Raw genomic sequence first — 19,067 nt, forward strand, 5'->3', positions numbered from 1 at the left:
TGGAGACTGATCCAGCATAGGTTATGACGATGGATGATACGTACTGGGTCATCTGAGGTTGTTTCTATAGAGAATTTTGTTGATTATATTTTGAGGATAACCATTTTGTGATAGAGTTTTTGATATAAGGGAAAGCTGTCATATCATCACAGAGGAAAAAGACAAGTATGTCTTTTTCCTCTGTGATGATATTTTTGGCTCTGTTTTTTAGCATATGTATAATGCTCAGTTTCTGTGCATAGTCATGATTGGATGTATAATGGAGATAACGTCCAGTATCTATAGGTTTATGATATATTGTAAGTTTGATATTTCCATTATCTTGTTTTTTAACTAATACATCTAAAAAGGGTAATTGATGATTGTTTTCCAATTCTAATGTGAATTTAATTTTATGATGGAAGGAGTTCGTTTTTTGGAGGAACTCATGCAAGGTATCTTCCTTATCTTTCCAGATAATGAACACATTGTCAACATATCTCCACCAGACTGATGGTTTTGGATTTATTTTCGCTAGGATGTCATTTTCTAATTTTTCCATGAACAGGTCTGCACACGGTGGTGACAGGGGGACTGCCCATGGCTAAGCCTTCTAGTTGTTGGTATACTGAGTTGTTAACTTTAAAGTAGTTGGACTTGAGACAGTGGCAGAATAGTTGCGTAATATCATTTGGAAAGAGATCTTTTATAATCTTAATGACTTCTTCAACTGGTACTTTTGTGAACAAAGAGACCACATCCAGACTTGCCAATAAGTCTGTGTTGGATATATTAATGTTTTTAAGTTTTTCAATGAAGTGTTGAGAATTCCTTACGTATGAAGCTGATTTCCTTATCTTCTCTTTTAATAGGTTAGCGAGGTGTTTGGCTAGTAGGTATGTGGGAGAGTATCTGCCACCTACGATCGGGCAGAGTGAAACCTCATCTTTATGTACTTTAGGAACACCATAAAGGCATGGAGCTATTGGATGTAAAGATTTTAGTTTTTTTTGTAAGTCCTGAGGCCACCAATTCATGTTGCAAATCAAAAGATTAGTCTCGTTGTGTTTTATCATGTTTGGATCTTTCTCTAATATTTGATATGTAGACTGGTCAGCTAGTAAAGTATCAATCTTTGTAATATAATCTTTGGTATTCAAAATGTCTGTGGAGTTACCTTTGTCTGCCTTAGTTACTATAATGTCTTTGTTTCATTTTAAGTTCAAAATTGCCTTCCTTTCCGAGGTGTAATATTCTGTTTCAGTGATTTTGCTGTAGAGAGAGGATGATTGTACTTTTGAATCTTATTTCATTTGCTATTGTCTCTGAGAGTGGAGAAAAGAAAGACCTTTTTCAGTGTTACATATGAAGTCTATTTTTGGGATATGGTTAGGAGCAATAGAAAATTTAAAACCTTTTTTTTTTTTTAATTTCAGTTTCTTGTTTTGAAAGGTTGTAGTCCGAAAGGTTAAAAATATCATCCGGGAGATTTGGTCTACAGTTGTATTTTTTTTCTATAGAGTTCATCAAATTTTTTTATTTGAGATACTTTGCTAGACTGTGAAAGGTTTTGTTGTAGCTGTTGTGTATCATGTGGTCAATAATATTCCAAGTTGAGTTGTCTATGCTATTAGAAATATCATCAAACATGTTCCGGCATTTAAGGTCAAACATTAGCTTATTAGTGTTGCATATTTTCTGCACACATATATACTTCAGTTATATTTCCAGGAAGAAATGTACTGAATAAGGAAACATTAAGTATTATTGCATAAGATTCAAATTTCACATGTTATCTTGATGTTTTACTTAAAATAAAAGTTGAGATATTTAAATTTACTCCCTATTACTCTCTTGCTAGTATCACTTATTAGGAGATGGCTACAAAGAAGATAAAGTTGGGCAAGTAGGAACTCCAGTTGGAACAGTAACTCTAAGAATAGCTTATAGGACAAAACTAACTATTACTCCTCGCAAGACAGAAAAGGAAAGTCCCATCATGGTTAAGAGTGATTACTTTAAACCTGACATGAGTCCGAAAAGACCACAGCGTCCAATAGGTTCACATCCTCTTAACATTGACATCAAGTAAGTTGTTCAGTTCCATTTTTTTTTTCATGTTGTTGAACAGTTTAAACAAAACATATATATATTGATACTAGTAGTACATTCTGTAACTTTGCACTTTTTATGTTCCAGTATTTTGAAATGGGGTGCTTAAGGGTCGAAGCTGTATAACTGAGAGGAGCCTCCACACTATCTTTAAAGGAATGTGGAGAACCGACCAAAGCTTCTGACCTAATGTCCAATCTTCACCTTCTCGTGGTGCACCCTGTGCACCCCGTGGTGCACCCTGAGGTATCTACCTGAATACTGAATGAATGAGGATAGGCTAGTAATTTGGGATTTAGCTGACCAAATTGTATTGTTATTGGTGTAAATCACAATGTAAAATGATGAACATGATAGAATTTCATGCCGGCTGGGATGTTGCCCAGTTAAACAAGGCTCTCGTTTTTGCCAGGGAACCAGGATGAACAGCAAAAAGTCAGCTACTGGAACAAATCCTAAAAAGATACCCCATCTCGTCACCAGAGTTGAAGATTGGTACTATCAACATAAGAAGCCCGAATGGCAAAGAAATGGAGCTAGCTGAGGAATTGGATAAGTATCAGATTGACTTAATAGGGGTGACTGAAACAAAAAAGACAATCTGGTGAGCTTTTTCTGAGCAATAAATGCAAAATGTTATATTCGGACAATGACAATCAGGGACAACATAAAAATGTGCACAAATTTACATGGAGAGAAGATGCAAGCAATAAGAAAAGTCTCATTGAGTATCTTATTGTTGTTAGTGATGTTTTCCCACTGGTGCAGGACACTGGAGTGTATAGATGATTTGAAATTGGAAGTGATCACCATTTATTCTTGGGCAGGATAAAATTGAATTTCATACTGAAAACAAGAACATGTAAGAAAGTTTTAAAGGGAATAAAAGTTGAGAAGCTCTCAGATGTGAACTGTAGACTAAAATACACAAACATTATTCAGGAAAAAATGAGTGTGAGAACAGGAACCAAATCTTGGAAATTCAGTGGCAAGTCCTGAAGAAAACATTGATTGATTCAGCCAAAGAGGCATGTGTTGAGGTTGTCTGCAAGGATAGAAAAATCAGAACCCCAATAGTGGACACAGGAAGTTAAAGAGGCAGTGAAGGGGGAAAGAAGAAAGCTTATCAAAAGTTCCTGGCAAATAAGTCAGCTTGTGCTCTTGGAGAATACAGAGACAAATGTAAGAAAGCTAAATAAACACTGTGTAAAACTTGCTAAACAAATGTCATGGGAAGACTTTGGTAAGAACATAGAAAATAAATATCAAGAAGGTGGCAAAATTTTCTGGAGACTGTTGAAAAAGCTCAAAAATGGAGGAGAGAATGCTGTAAAAGGAATTAGAGATGATATGGTGACATGAAAACTGGTGAAAAAGATATCCTTAATGTATGGAGTAATTACTTCGAAAAATTGCTAAATGAAATGAGCAGTGATGACAATAGTAAAAAACAGACATGCAGTCAGGAATACATATCCATACTTGAAGTAGAAAAAGAATTCACAAGCCTGAAATGCGGAAAGGCAGCAGAAGTAGATGATATTCAATCAGAAATGCTCAAGTATGGAGGTATAAAAGTCTTACAGTTGCTGCACCGCATAGTTCAAAAGGCCTGGACAGAGGGATGAATTCCAGATGATTGGAGTAGAATTCTCATAGTACCCATATATAAAAAAAAGGCTGAATGTGAGAATTGCAGAGGTATTTCTCTACTGATTGTTCCTGGTAAGATATATGCAAGTATACTTGAGAAACGGTTGAGAAGAATTGTTTAAGGGAAGCTTGGTGAAGAACAAGCTGAATTAAGGCCAAATAGAGGTTGTGAGGATCAGATTTTTATTTTACGACAGTTAGTTGAGAAATCATAGGAATATAACAAAGGCCTGTATTTAAGTTTTTGTAGATATGGAAAAGGCATATGACAAGGTGCCAAGAGAGAAGCTTTTCAAAATGCTACAGTTATATGGTGTCAAGGGAGCATTATATCAAGCAATACTTAGTTTTTAATTGAGTTGTAAGTCAGCAGTTAGAACTGAAGGAAGTACAGGAAGATAGTCTGATGTTAAATCTGGTGTCAGACAAGGATATATACATTATCTATCTGAATCACATTATGAAGGAAAGCCGTATTAAACCTGATATCAAAATTAGAGACGTTAATCTCAGCTCTTTACTTTATGCAGATGATGTTATACTTTTAAATAAATCCAGTACAAGACTGCAAGGTTCTCTGATTAAATTAAATAACTGTTGTAATAAATTTGGTATGAAAGTCAGCAATAACAAGACAAAGGCAATGAAAATAGGCAGAAACGTTACCTATAGAACAAATAAAACATTTCAGTTATTTAGGCACACAATTTTTAATGAAAATGATAAATTAAATATGGAAATAGACAACAGAATCAATAAATCCTGTATAGTAGAAAGTCAACTGAATAAATTTATATAGAATAAGAGAGAAATTAGTTAAAACACTAAATTAGCTGTATACAAGACGGTGTTCAAACCAATTTTAACTTATGGATCTGAGAGCTGGGTTAGAAATAAAACACTTGATCAAAGACTAGAAACTCATATCTGTGATTTATAACCAGATATGAGAGTCCTGAGAAAGATTAGAGGGGTGAACAGGTGGCATCAGTGGCAATGTCATTTTAAAAACGAGAATATTAGGAAAGAACTTGAAATTGTCAGCATCCAGGAATGCGTTAGCAGAGCTAATCTCAGGTGGTATGGTCACTTAAATAGAATGGGCGAGGAAAGATTAGCAAAACAAGTGTTCTTTGCTAGGTTAGCAGGAAAAATACCCAGAGGAAGACCAAGATATAGGTGGATTGATACAGTAAAAAGTGCTTTAGAAGATAGAAATATAAGATCTGATGATGTTGAAGTCATGACAGGTAACAGATTGATTTGGAGGAAAATTGTAGATATATAGTTAATAATGGTGTAAGTTTGTCATGCAGCACTATCATATCCTGTATGCCCCTTGTGGGTACATATCAGGAATTTGGTGATGATGTATTTTGAAACTTATAAGAAATTTATATAAGCATTAAGAACCAACTTTCTAATAGCTGAACACTCAGATAACCAGTCCATGTACTGTTAGCATCATTTGGTTAACTGCACTCCCAGTTAACTGACCAGAAAATTAATTTCCTAGCACAGTTAATTGAGAGATTGCTGTATATGAGAGGGCCTGATTGAACAAGTGGTTAGTATATCCACTCGCCAGCCAACAGGCTGTGGGTTTCAATTCTCCCATAGCATTGTGATTATCTTGAGGTGAAAGACGAATGTCATGATCCAGTGTTCAATACGTCCTGCTTACTGCAGGCCTGAAGTAATTTTAAAAGTTATATATTTCGTCTCTAGAGCTGGTTCTGGATTATGTAAGAAATAAATTTAAAAAAAATTCAAATATCTATATAATTAACAAAAATGAAAAAATTCCTTAGTACACCAATGGTATTAACATACTATATGTTCATTTCTCTACATGCTCCTTTAATGTGATATAACACGTAAGCTGTCCTCCAGCTCCGAATGTCTTCTTATGATTTATATTGAGGTGAAGATGCATATTCATAATAGTGTTAATCTCCCTACTGGCTATAGTGGATTGAATATACAAACTGCTTTACAGTTTTCAAGGATAAACTCATGAACAAGCTCCATTGAAGAATGTTTTGGAGATCAGAATTTAGACTTATTGAGTGCGTTGCTCTGAGAATTGAGGTAGATTGTTTGGTGCAAGGTTTAAGTGAGATGGAGAAATGTGTACTGTCATCAAACCTGTGTATTGGATTGGTGGTCAACTGGAGCAGGTCATTGATGTATAGAAGAAACAGGATGGGCGAGAAGACAAAAACCTTGTGGGACCCCAGCATAAGTTGCATAGCTAGAAGATAAGAAACCATATCACATGCAATGCATATCCAGTGAGAAAACTGGCGACTCAGTTGCAGAAGTCACAAATGATAGGGATATCTAGTGCAACTACTTGGGATTTGCCAAACTTTTCATGGTGCTTATCCAGGGGTGTGTTACATAAGTGAGCAGATCCCCAGTTGAATGGCATTGACAGAATCCATACTGGTGATTGTTTATTAGTTGAGTACTTTGAAGATAGCATATGATGCATTGTTGATTGTTCTTTCATTACTTTAGAATGGACTGAGGTGTGAGAGAGAGAGTTGGGCAATAGTTTGATGGTAAGAATCTGTCACTCTTCTTGGGAATAGGTTGGACTTGGGCTCATTTCCAGGACATTGGGTAGATGCCAGAGCATAAAGAGGTGACATAGAATAATATAGAATAGGAATCAACTCTGGAACAGAAATATTCAGTATAATTGGAGGAATGCCATCAGGGCCAGGGGGCTTTTTTGGTGTCTAATTTGGATAGGATTTTTCTGATCACTTCCTGGTAAAAGGTAAGAGGAGGCATTGAGTGTTGGGTGTTTGGAATGGTTGGGAATACTTACCAAGATCATCTTTGCAGGCATTTAAGGAAAAGTATGATACCAGGAGATTGGCTTTCTCTGTGGGTTACATTGCAATAGACCTATCTGGGTGGAGGAGTGGTGGGAGGAACATTGAGCAAAGTTGTGGCGAGCTGCTTTGGCCAGAGACCAAAATGCTCGGCTGCCATTTGAGCATGATGCAAGTTTCCTGCTTTTGGCTCTTTGGAAATCAGTTTTTGATGCATTGATTATTTTCTTACTGCTGTTTCAGGCTTTGGGTAAGCAGTGAGAGAAGGTGAGTTCTTGATGATGGTGAGGTGAGATGAGATTTATGTAAGCATATTTGAGACAAGACTAAGAAAAAATTGTATAAAAACTTGGAGAAGAACAAGCTAGGTTCAAGTCAAGATCAGATTTTCATTAGAAAAATGAGTTCAGAAATCATGGAATATATAAGGGAACCTGTATTTAAGTTTTTTAGATCTTGAAAAAGCATATAGCAAGATGCCAAGGAAAGCTGTCCAGAATGCTACTGTTGTATGGGATAAATGGAACATTATACAGAGCAGTACATAGTCTATATTTAAGTTGTAAGTTAATAGTTAGAATTGAAAGAAGTACAGAAATGTGCTTTAATGTAAAATCAGGTGTGAGACAAGCATGTACTCTATATCGACTCTTATTCATGAACTTATGAACCTCTACTCTTATTCATTATCTGTATGGATCACATTATGAAAGAAAGCAGCATTAGATCTGATATCATAATTGGGTATACCAGTGTTTTATGCAAATGATCTTGTATACTCTTAAACAAATCCAATGCAAGTCTCCAGGATTCTTTAACAAAATTGAATAAATAACATAATAACATCTGTAACAAATTTGGTATTATGAAAATTTACAAAATAAATAAACTATGGAAATAGGCTGGAATATGGAAAATTTTAGCTGCATTCTTAATGTATCACCTAGAGATGAGTAAAATATTTCAACTATTTAGGCAAAATTTTTAATGAAGATGGCAGATAAATTCGAAATGGACCACTGTTTCTTAAACTGTGTGACACAAAACCTTAGGGTTCTACAAAATCTTGTATTAAGTGTCGTTTCCAGGAGGTAGGGAGAACCCTTCAGTGAATGGGGAAAATACTGTGTGGCAAAACTGTATATCAGGATGGTCTATTGCTAGTGGTCATCACTCACCATTTATTACGGTGCTGTAAACGCATTAATATTACAGTATTTTTATGACAGATGTTAGCAGAACTATTACTGCCAAAGCTCATACAATATTGTTGATATTACTGATATTATTTCATATAGTATAATTGTGATGAATGAAGATTTTTTCAACATCAGCAATTAAGAAAATAATTCAAATATCAAAGTCTGTTCTTCAGTTAAATGAGTTAACAGACATTGTTGATAAGGTCTTGTCACCTCTTAATTCAAGATTGTTTTAAGCAAGTGTAATATCATTTTCCATGAAAAAGCCTCTTTTCATTAATTTTTATCACAACATACAGAAGTTTACTGGCCTTCCATGAGGACAAAAAGACTGCATGTGCTAAGAAACGAAATAATTATATTTCTATTAAACAGAAACTGTGACTATGTGCAATTCTTCAAGACTATCCACACAATATCTGTTGAACTTCTCCTTGAACTCATTGACTGATAAAGTACTCTCAACAAACGCTGACAAGTCATTCCACTCATTCATCACTCTCCGAGTGAAAAATCTAGTCCTCACACCATTGCTAATCACACTCTCACTCAATTTCCAGAAATAACCTCTTGTTCTGCTCCTCTAGCCAAGTGTTTTTCCTTTGCATCTGTGTTATAAAAACCATTTTATTAAATTAAGTTTCTATTGTATCACTCTTTTCTACCTAATCGACCAATTTTGCAACCCATCAACTCTCAGTCTATCATCATAAGGAGCATTCCGCAAAACTCTTGCTATCTTGGTCACTCACCTCCAGATTCTCTCTCTCTCTGCCACTGCAACAGCCCCAAGAAACACAGGTGATCACACCTGGAGCACCATAATCCAGATGTCACCATGTCAGTGTCTTATAAAGAAGAAGAATAATAACCATCTTATCTGTGCTTGTTAGTGTATTTTCCAGTAACCAGGTAATCCTATGAGCCACCTTAGCAATATGTCCTCTGAACTTCTACTCTCTATTTACCAATATCTCCCACCTCTCCTTCGTCAGTTTCCTGGAGTACAATTCCATCACTATGATACAGTGATGGAATCATTTATGTACTTATAATCTTTTCATCTCAAAATGCATAACTTGACACTTTTCCACATTGTTGGCAATACTGTCAGATTTTTTTTTTTTTTTAAATCATCCTGCAAAGCCTCTACATTGACTTAACTGTTATTATGCTACCCAATTTTGCATCATCAGCATACAACTAATTATTTACTTTCAGATCATTCCATATATCATTTATGTACATATTTTACAGTAGTGGACCAAGCAATGAGCCTTGTGGCACACTGCTAGTCACCAACTTTTTCCTGGATTTTGCTCCTCAATATACTGTTCCTTGGTATCTGTCCATCAGCCATCTTCATAGCCATTTCACCAGTTTCATATCCATCTCCATTTGTTCCAGTTGTCATAAACAAGTTCCATTTGATATCTATCCTCTCAAACGCTTTTGCAAAATCCAGCATTCTAGTTATTTCTTTTTATCCAACTGAGCTGTTACTCTCGTAGAAAAGATAGTAAATTGCTAAGGCTTTACCAACCATTCACAAAGCCATGCTGCTTCCAAAGAGTATTATATTCTTATCCATCCATTCCTGAATTCTATCTTTGACCAACTTTTCCTGTACTTTTACCAACACTCCTGAGTTACTGATTGGTCTGTAATTTGCTACCACAGTCTTGGAGCCTCCTTTATGCAATGGAAGTATTTTGCCCTCCTTCCACTACCTTCTCTTGCAGATTATTATTCCATTGCATTGCTTCAAGCTGCCTCCTAATACCTTCTTTACTGAAAACTTCACATTTTGCAACCTCTCAAATCATGACTGAAGGATCACTCTCCATCAGAGGCAGCCAACTTGGTTATGAACAAATTTTCTGTTCCTGCGATCAGATCCAAGACTCATTTCCTGAGTCCTTTCCATCACATGCTCTTTCAAGTAATTATCTCTTAGCAGGTAAATAAATTCCATTTCCTCCCCTTTGTGTGATCTTTGCTCCTTCCAATCTGTATTTCTGTACTTGAAGTCCTCTAATTATTACTCAACCTGTAGTTGTGCAAATTTGCTCATGCATGTCTTCCATTTCATATCTTGCACCTCATGGCCTATAACAGCAACCAACATATTTTGTCCTATTCGTTCTGTATCATGCTTGATTTTTTTCAAATGAATTACTGGCCTGGTTGACCAAGTGGTTAGCGTATCTCCCTCTCCAGCAAAAAGGCTGCAGGTTTGAATCCTCCATGGGCATGGATGTTTGTGATTATCTGTGGAAATACTAGTGGTGGTGGTGGTGGCAGGTGATAGATGGTGTAGTTGCAGTTAGTTGATTGAGTGGTGGAGATAGAGTTGTAGAGCAGGTGCCCTCCCTCGATGAGTCTTTGGGCTCCCTGGAGGTGTTATGATAATAATTGTCATACAGACATGTCTTCCTGATTTCCTACTCTTTTTTTTTTTTTTACTGCAATTCGTCTGTTATCATTAGCAGTAATCCCTTCCTCATCATCTTGTTTTCTTTGTCCTACCCTGAAAATATCATGCCTCTCGCATTCTACCTCTGTAACTGCATCATCTGCTGTCATTTAAGTCTCACTATTGCCTTGGTGAAGTTGCATCAACCAATGCAAAGAAAAATCTTTGCTCTGTACACAGAAACTGTAGTATTCCCCCTCCCCTTTACACACTCATTGAACAAAGCTTTCTTGAAACACCTAACTCCAAATACATTCCATCTGTCTAATTTCATCCATAAGTCTAAAAATTGTTATCTTGCAGATACATTAAAATTTTTGAATGAGTTGACTCTTCATGGAAGACAAAACAATAAGGGGAAAATATTAAATTTTGATCTAAAGAATTGACAGCTGCTTTGGTATGTCCAATGTTTTAACAGACCAAATAGATGAGGTGGGAAAAAGGGACAAAGATTACAATTCTAACCAACTAAAGCTGATCAATTACTTGAAAATGTTTACTTAGATTGAGTGACTATTTTTCCTTAAGGCCAGGACACAAGGTTTTTGTGCATTGTGGATCTATTCACTCCCACCAATACAAGAAATGTTTTATCTTTGAATGAAAAAACACATCAGCAAATCTTTCCTCAGACATAACATTGAAAAATTTTAAGAACAGTTTATCACTTGATAAATGTTGAGTACAAATTGATAGCAAACACGGGACTTCAAGTGAAGTGGCATTTAGAGTCCTACTTTTTTTTTCTTTCATCTCACTTACAGGAAAGTGGATTCTCAACTGCACTGCAGCTGAAAATGAAACTTCAAAATACGTTGAATTTGCCTGCTTTAAAATTATATACCAAACATTGATAATTTGTCATTTGATGTAAGCTCACATTTCTCAATAAATATTTTTTACTAAATAATTTAAGGAAATTACAACATCAACTAGGATATAATTAAAATTAATTTTAATATACTTCAATATTTCGGCAACGTCACGTTACCATTTTCAAGAAACTTAAGAATGAGACACGTGCACGCAGGCACAACAAACAGTAAGCAAGGAAGAAGCAGGAAGCTATTAATTCTCTTAAAGTCCAGATGGTGCCCCCTATCGGGCTCTGTTGGTATTCTTGGGCGATTGGGCTGAAGGTCTTCTTTCCCAACTTTGAGGCAGTCTCATGCAGCCAAATTTGTTGAGGTTTGGATTGTTTCTTAGGGCTGAAGCTGGTTCCATGAAAAGCCTTTCATATTTGTATTTACTATGGCGTATTATCGTGGCTTTCTTCCACCGTATTCTATGGCAGGTATCCAGCGCATGGTCAGCAAGACCAGAGTGGCTGTATTGGTGAAATCAGATGTAGTCCTTGTGTTCTGATATTTGCTGTCCTGCCTGTTTGGCCAAAGTAGGACAATTTACAGCTGCAAAGGACCCGGTGTACACCAGGTAGGTCTAGGGGGGGGGAGGTTGGTCTTTAGTAGAGCAGATAAGGGATGCCAATTTTTTATATCGTCTGTAACAAGAAGTTAAGTCATGTTTTTTTTAGGATTTTTGTAATTTTTTCCGAGGTGCCTCGGATATAGGGTATAGTGATGGATTTAGAGTAATCTTTGTTGTGAGGGGGGTTGTGGTTTACTGGTTTCAATATTTTTTTGGGGGGGATAGCCATTGGCTGAGAAAGTGTTGAGAATGTGGTTTAGTTCTGTGGTTAGGGCATTGTCATTTGAACAGATAAGTTTAGCCCTGTTGTGTAGTGTCTTAATGACTCCAAATTGTTGCAAGGAGGGGTGGTGGGATTGTTGGTGAATGTATCTGCCAGTACGGGTGGGTTTTCTATAGACTGAGAAAACCAAGGTTCCATCAGGCTGGCAGGTGACTAGTGTGTCTAAGAAAGGAAGGCAGGGTGAATTTGATTCTGGGGTGTTGGTTGTCAGGAAAAGAGAGAAGTGCATCGGATCCATGTGGCCAAATAGCGAACACATCATCAACATAGCGAAGCCAAATGGTTGGTTTTTGTGGAGCAGAGTTTAAGGCTTTCTCTTCAAAAGTCTCCATATAAAAGTTGGCCAACAGTGGGGAGAGTGGAGAACCCATGGCTGTCTCCTGTATTTGTTTGTAGAATTTTTCTTGCCAAACAAAATAGCCTGAGTTCATTGTGAACTGAAATAGGGCTGTGATATCGGGAGGGAATTTAGCTTGGATTAGCTCTAAGGATTCCTTGAGTGGGACATTTGTGAATAAGGAGGAGACATCAAAACTGACCATTATGTCAGTGTGTTTGAGTGTAAAGTTTTCTATGCTGGCTTTGAAGTGGGCTGAGTTTTGTATGTGTGAAGGTGTATTGCCAGTATTGCGTGAGAGAGCTTTGGCCAAATGTTTAGCTAGTTTGTATGTGGGGGAATCAATGCCATCCACTATGGGACGTAATGACACATTTTCCTTATGTATTTTTGGGAGTCCATAAATACGGGGGGGGGGGGGGGGGGTATGGAGTTAAATGGTTTTAATTTGTTAGTGATTTCCACAGGCCAAGAAGTGACCTTCTTAAAGAGCCTGTGGAGTTTTCTAATTTGTGAGTTGGTGGGATTGTACTCAATAGGGAGGTAAGTAGCCCGATCTAACAATAGAGCTTTCAGCTTACCTGTGTAATCCTTTTGGTTAAGCAATACTACGGCATTCCCTTTATCAGCTTTGGCGATTACTATTTTCTTGTTTTTCTTTAATTCTAGTAGAGATTTAATTTCCTTACCAGGCATGCTGGCTTTTGGTGGTTTAGCTTTGGTCAGAACATAAGCTACATCCAGTCTAATATCGTTGGTGACGTGGTTTGATAGGTGTCATATCCTGCGTTCAATTCGTATCATAATATCTTCAGCAGGTATTCTTCTGGGCGCAATGGCAAAGTTGTGGCCACGTGTGAGGGCGTCGAGTGCTTTAGGTTTTACACTAAATGACGAAAGGTTGACTACCGTTTCGGTAAGAAGTTGTGGTTTCGAGATCAAGTTCTTTTTTAAATTTTTTAATGTGTCGATCTCATACTTTTTTAAATTCTTTCTCCGCTGCAGTGCACGAGATGTCGTATAAAATAGACCATTCGTGATTTAAGGTGCTTGAAAGGTCATTTTCAAGTGCCTGTATTGCTAAGTTAGCATCATTCAGGAAACAGCGAGTTGTGGCAATTTGTTCTCTGAGCAAGGCTTGGCTGACACGGTTATAAATACGAAGAGCCTTTTGCGAAGAGAAACGGTGCTTTAATTTCACACAGTTAGGAATTACTGGTTATCCTGGCAGCATTTTAGGAAGGCAAGACGATTCAGTTGTCTTGATAGCTTTAACTTCATTTTACCATAATGGCGTGCTTTACGTGCGATATCATCGCCGTGGATTATCTTAATTCTCGTGAAAAGACTTAGACGTTGGTTATGCATTTTTTACTAAATAATTTAAGGAAATTACAACGTCAACTAGGATATACATTAAAATTAATTTAATATACTTCAGTATTTCAGCAACGTCACGTTTCCATTTTCAAGAAACTTAAGAACAAGACACATGCACGCAGGCACAACAAACAGTAAGTGAGGAAGAAGCAGGAAGCTATTATTTCTCCTAAAGTCCTGATGGTGCCCCTTAGTGGGCAATGTTGGTATTCCTGGTATTATGATACGAATTGAACGCGGGATACAACACCTTCCAAACCACGTCATCAACGATATTAGACTGGATGTAGCTTGTGTTCTGACCAAAGCTAAACCACCAAAAGCCAGCATGCCCGGTAAGGAAATTAAATCTCTACTAGAATTAAAGAAAAACAAGAAAATAGTAATCGCCAAAGCTGATAAAGGGAATGCCGTAGTATTGCTTAACCAAAAGGATTACACAGGTAAGCTGAAAGCTCTATTGTTAGATCGGGCTACTTACCTCCCTATTGAGTACAATCCCACCAACTCACAAATTAGAAAACTCCACAGGCTCTTTAAGAAGGTCACTTCTTGGCCTGTAGAAATCACTAACAAATTAAAACCATTTAACTCCATACCCCCCCCCCCCCCCGTATTTATGGACTCCCAAAAATACATAAGGAAAATGTGTCATTACGTCCCATAGTGGATGGCATTGATTTCCCCCACATACAAACTAGCTAAACATTTGGCCAAAGCTCTCTCACGCAATACTGGCAATACACCTTCACACATACAAAACTCAGCCCACTTCAAAGCCAGCATAGAAAACTTTACACTCAAACACACTGACATAATGGTCAGTTTTGATGTCTCCTCCTTATTCACAAATGTCCCACTCAAGGAATCCTTAGAGCTAATCCAAGCTAAATTTCCTCCTGATATCACAGCCCCATTTCAGTTCACAATGAACTTGGGCTATTTTGTTTGGCAAGAAAAATTCTACCAACAAATAGAGGGGGCAGCCATGGGTTCTCCACTCTCTCTCCACCCTTGGCCAACTTTTATATGGAGACTTTTGAAGAGAAAGCCTTAAACTCTGCCCCACAAAAACCAACCATTCGGCTTCGCTATGTTGATGATGTGTTTGCTATTTGGCCCACATGGCTCTGATGCACTCCTCTCCTTCCTAACACACTTAAACAACCAACACCCCAGAATCAAATTCACCCTGCAAGAGGAAAAAAACAATTGCCTTCCTTTCTTAGACACACTAGTCACCAACCAGCCTGATGGAACCGTGATTTAATCAGTCTATAGAAAACCCACCCATACTGGCAGATACATTCACCAGCAATCCCACCACCCCTCCTCGCAACAATTTGGAGTCATTAAGACACTACACAATAGGGCTAAACTTATCTGTTCAAATGACAATGCCCTAACCACATTCTCAACACTTCTTCAGCCAATGGCTACCCACCCCCCACAAAAAAAATCCAAAAAATATTGAAACCAGTAACCCCCCCCCCCTCTTCACAACAAGGATTACTCTAAATCCATCACCATACCCTATATCCGAAGCACCTCTGAAAAAATTACAAAAATCCTAAAAAAACATGACTTAACTTCTTGTTACAGATTATATAAAAAATTGACATCCCTTATCTGCTCTACTAAAGATCAACCCCCCCCCCCCAGACCTACCTGGTGTATACCAGGTCCCTTGTAGCTGTAAGCTGTCCTACTTTGGCCAAACAGGTAGGACAGTAAATATCAGAATTTGAAAACACAAGGGCTACATCCAGTTTCACCAATACAGCCACTCTGGTCTTGCTGACCGTGCGCTGGATACCTGCCATAGAATACGGTGGAAAAAAGCCACGATAATACTCCGTAGTAAATACAAATATGAAAGGCTTTTCATGGAATCAGCTTCAGCCTTAAGAAACAATCCAAACCTCAACAAATTTGGCTGCGTGAGACTGCCCCAAATTTGGGAAACCTACATCAGAAGCCCTTTAGCCCAATTGCTGATGGTGCCCCCTAGTGGGCCATGTTGGTATTCTTGGGCGATTGGGCTGAAGGTCTTGTTGGTATTCTTGGGCGATTGGGCTGAAAATGGCAACGTGACGTTGCCGAAATATTGAAGTTGTAATTTCCTTAAATTATTTAGTAAAAAATGCATAAACAACATCTAAGCCTTTCCACAAGAATCTCAATAAATATTTTTGCATTTAGTGAGTGAACATTTTTATTAAATCGACTTATTTCTGAAACATTTATGTTATTTTATTTGTAATATTATCTATCATATGTTTTCTCAATTAAAATATTTTCTATACTTGTCAAAATTTCCTTTCTGATAATTTTTATGAACATTATTTTGACGGTCTGCAAAAAAAGAGATATTTGTATGTGGGGTTTGCAGTATCAAAAAGTTTGAAATAGATAATAAAATGAAAAAAAGCTTGTGTGATGGGGAGCCAGTTGAATACATTTTTATGGAATAAGAGAGAGAAATTAGATATAACACTAAGTTATATCTAATACCTAGTAGTATACAAGACTGTTTAAACTAGTTGAATGTAACCTCAAAGAGTGTACAGGAGTACTACATAATTAAGTTTATATTATTACTAAATGTTCTGTCAACAGTTTTCTTCCAAATTAGTCTATCACTTGTCAGCACTCCAGTATTATTAGATCCTATATTTCTGTTGTGTAAGGCAGTTCTGACCGTATCAGTCCACCTAGACCTTGGTCTACCCATTTGGATCTTATCAGGAAATTAATGATAATAGGGTCAAAGCCAAATTAATTGAGAGGAGACTTTCACATAGCCTTTAAGGAATGCAGAGAAATGACTTGAGCTTCTAACCTAATGTCTTATTCTCACCTTCACATGATGTGTGCCCCATTGGGATGGGCTGCAATTTGGACCTCTATTGACTTAAACCAGAAAAAAAACATAATTATCCAAAATGATGAAATTTTATTCCAATTGGGGGAGTGTTGGTAGATTAAACAAGGCCTCTGCTGTTTTCACCTGAAAACCAGTGAAAATTCAGCTACTGGAACCAACACATCAGAAAAATTGAAGATAGGAATCAACAATGTATGAATTATCAATGGAAAGGAAATTGAACATGCAAAAGAACTGGAGAAGTACCATAGTTGGTGATGCTGAGACAAAGAAAATTAAAACAAGAGGATATTTAAGTATAAAGAGCTAATAAGCTTCATTTCGGCAATGAAAACATTACTTAAATTAAGGGGATATTAAATCCCACATAGTTTTAAAACCGAATAAGAAACTCAAAGATTGGAATCGGAGAGTTTCTTGCCGAATATAGTAAACTATAAAGTATCAGCGACACTAGCGTTAGCCAATGCAAGTGATCCTAGTACGTAGTACAATACCAGGGCAACTCGTTGCAAAGGTGGTGGTGGAAGTTCAGATCGCTATTCTTAGGTATTTTCCATAATGTAAAAACACATTTCCTAGGAAATGTATGCTGTCATTACATTATGGAGGGAGGTCACTACCCAGACCGGTTTCAGCCTTTTTTGAGGCTTCATCAGTGAGTAGCTAGACAGCATACATTTCCTAGGAAATGTGTTTTTACATTTGTTGTAATAATTGTTGAAATAATTTATCTGCTTTGTTTGATTATTTTATGAGTATTTAAAAGAATCAAATTTCTAACGTGCTTTCTCCTTGACTTCACATTTCGCTATTTGTGGATGACATCTTTGCAATCTGATCTCACTCTGAAATGGAACTACTTTAGTTTCTGGATAAAATTAACTCCTTAGCTTCTACTAACAATCTTCCCTTTTCAGATACCTGAAAACATTGTAACTCTGTTGGTAATATTGAATTTTCTGTTTACAGGAAGCCATCCTAAATTTACAGGCAAATATATCCACACATCTTCACATCATTATCCTTAACAAAAAATAGGTTTTATCAAAAGCCTTGTACACCAAGCATGAACAATTTGTTCTTCTGAGTCTCTTCTATTAGAAGAATTAAATAGAATATAACTTGCCCTATTACTTAATGGATACAACGAGACTTTGATACATAAAATATTTGATAATTATCACTCATTTTCCAGATTACAATCTGATGGTAAAAGGATCAGCATACCCTACCTTAAAGGAACATCTGAACAAATAGCAAGGATCCTTTGCAGATTTAATGTGTACATTACCTTCAAACCAGCCCAGAAGTTATCTTTCTTACCATCTATCAAAGATACATTATCACCTTTATCCTTGCCATTTATTAAATAACTTGTTCTTGTCATCTTTGCTATTTTGGACAGACTGGCCATTCTGCTACTATTAGAATCCAAGAACATCAAGATTATATAAGTTTTGTAAATCTGAAGGTTCAGGCCTTGCTTCTCATGCTATCAACACTAGACATAGTTCAATGGAACCATACCAAGATGCACTACAGCAGGTTCAGATTTGATCGTTTATTTTTAGAATCATGGGAAACCCTACGCCACTGTCCTAATCTTAATCAGACAGACTTCCTCTAAGTTTTGGGAAGTGATTGCTGTTAACTGTTTATAATTTTTTTAAAAATTAATTAATTGATTATACATCTATACCCATATCTCTGAACTCTAATGATATTTCTTCCTACTGGGCGACTGAGACGCATGATATTATATGCATGCTGTATGGCTCGTTCTTGTGTTCAGAATTTAAATGTTGTTACCAGTTTTTGTCTTTTCCCTGAAAGAAGTTCATGATGACATATTGAGTAAAATATATAGAGTAATAAATTATATTTAGTTTTCTCTTACATGTGTGAAGCCATTATCGAAAAAATATAGTTATCAACTATACTGTATGTGATTTTATTTATTCTTATTCTTAAAAAAAATTTTTTTAAAATATGAAGATTGTTTATTTTCTTAATTTTGAGTCCATTAGAAGAAGTGATTCCACCATTCAATGATCTTCATCTGACCAATGGAGATGCCTCTAGTCCTGTAAAAAATAGTTCTCATCGCCATTGTCCTCATGCCTGCCCACTGAATGATGTAGATAATGGAGAGACACAAATCGTGTGGCATAGTGAACACAGCGGAGAAATTAGAAAGAATAGGTAAAAATTAAGTAAATGTTAGTGTCTTTTAATTTAATACTACTTTTTCTGTTGACTCACCTTAATCACATCTGCATCTCAGATGAAATTAGTTTTTCATCCTAACCTAAAACAGACTTTGCATTTAGGTTTAATGTAGATGAGAATGGACATTTGCAGATTCATTTCTCTGTTATAATTTACATATCACACTCCATCCTACAGAAAATCTTTCCTTATTCTCACTAGTAAAAACTTGATAAATGTGAAGCATATAAGGGAGCATAAGTTACAGTT

General features: G+C 36.6%; 1 protein-coding gene across 1 annotated transcript in view; it reads left to right on the forward strand.

The window, feature by feature from the left end:
* Atg13 (Autophagy-related 13) overlaps window positions 1-19,067 on the forward strand; it is a 163,268-nt gene that overhangs the window by 74,669 nt on the left and 69,532 nt on the right. Inside the window, exons 4-5 of the mRNA XM_090395985.1 lie at window positions 1,841-2,067; window positions 18,609-18,791. Coding sequence (XP_090252111.1) covers window positions 1,841-2,067; window positions 18,609-18,791 — 410 coding nt within the window. The remainder of the gene's footprint in view (window positions 1-1,840; window positions 2,068-18,608; window positions 18,792-19,067) is intronic.

This window comes from Typopeltis vanoorti, chromosome 7 (assembly GCF_054136105.1).
Source record: "Typopeltis vanoorti isolate ZY-2024b chromosome 7, IOZ_Tvanoo_1.0, whole genome shotgun sequence".
Taxonomy (NCBI): Eukaryota; Metazoa; Arthropoda; class Arachnida; order Uropygi; family Thelyphonidae; genus Typopeltis; species Typopeltis vanoorti.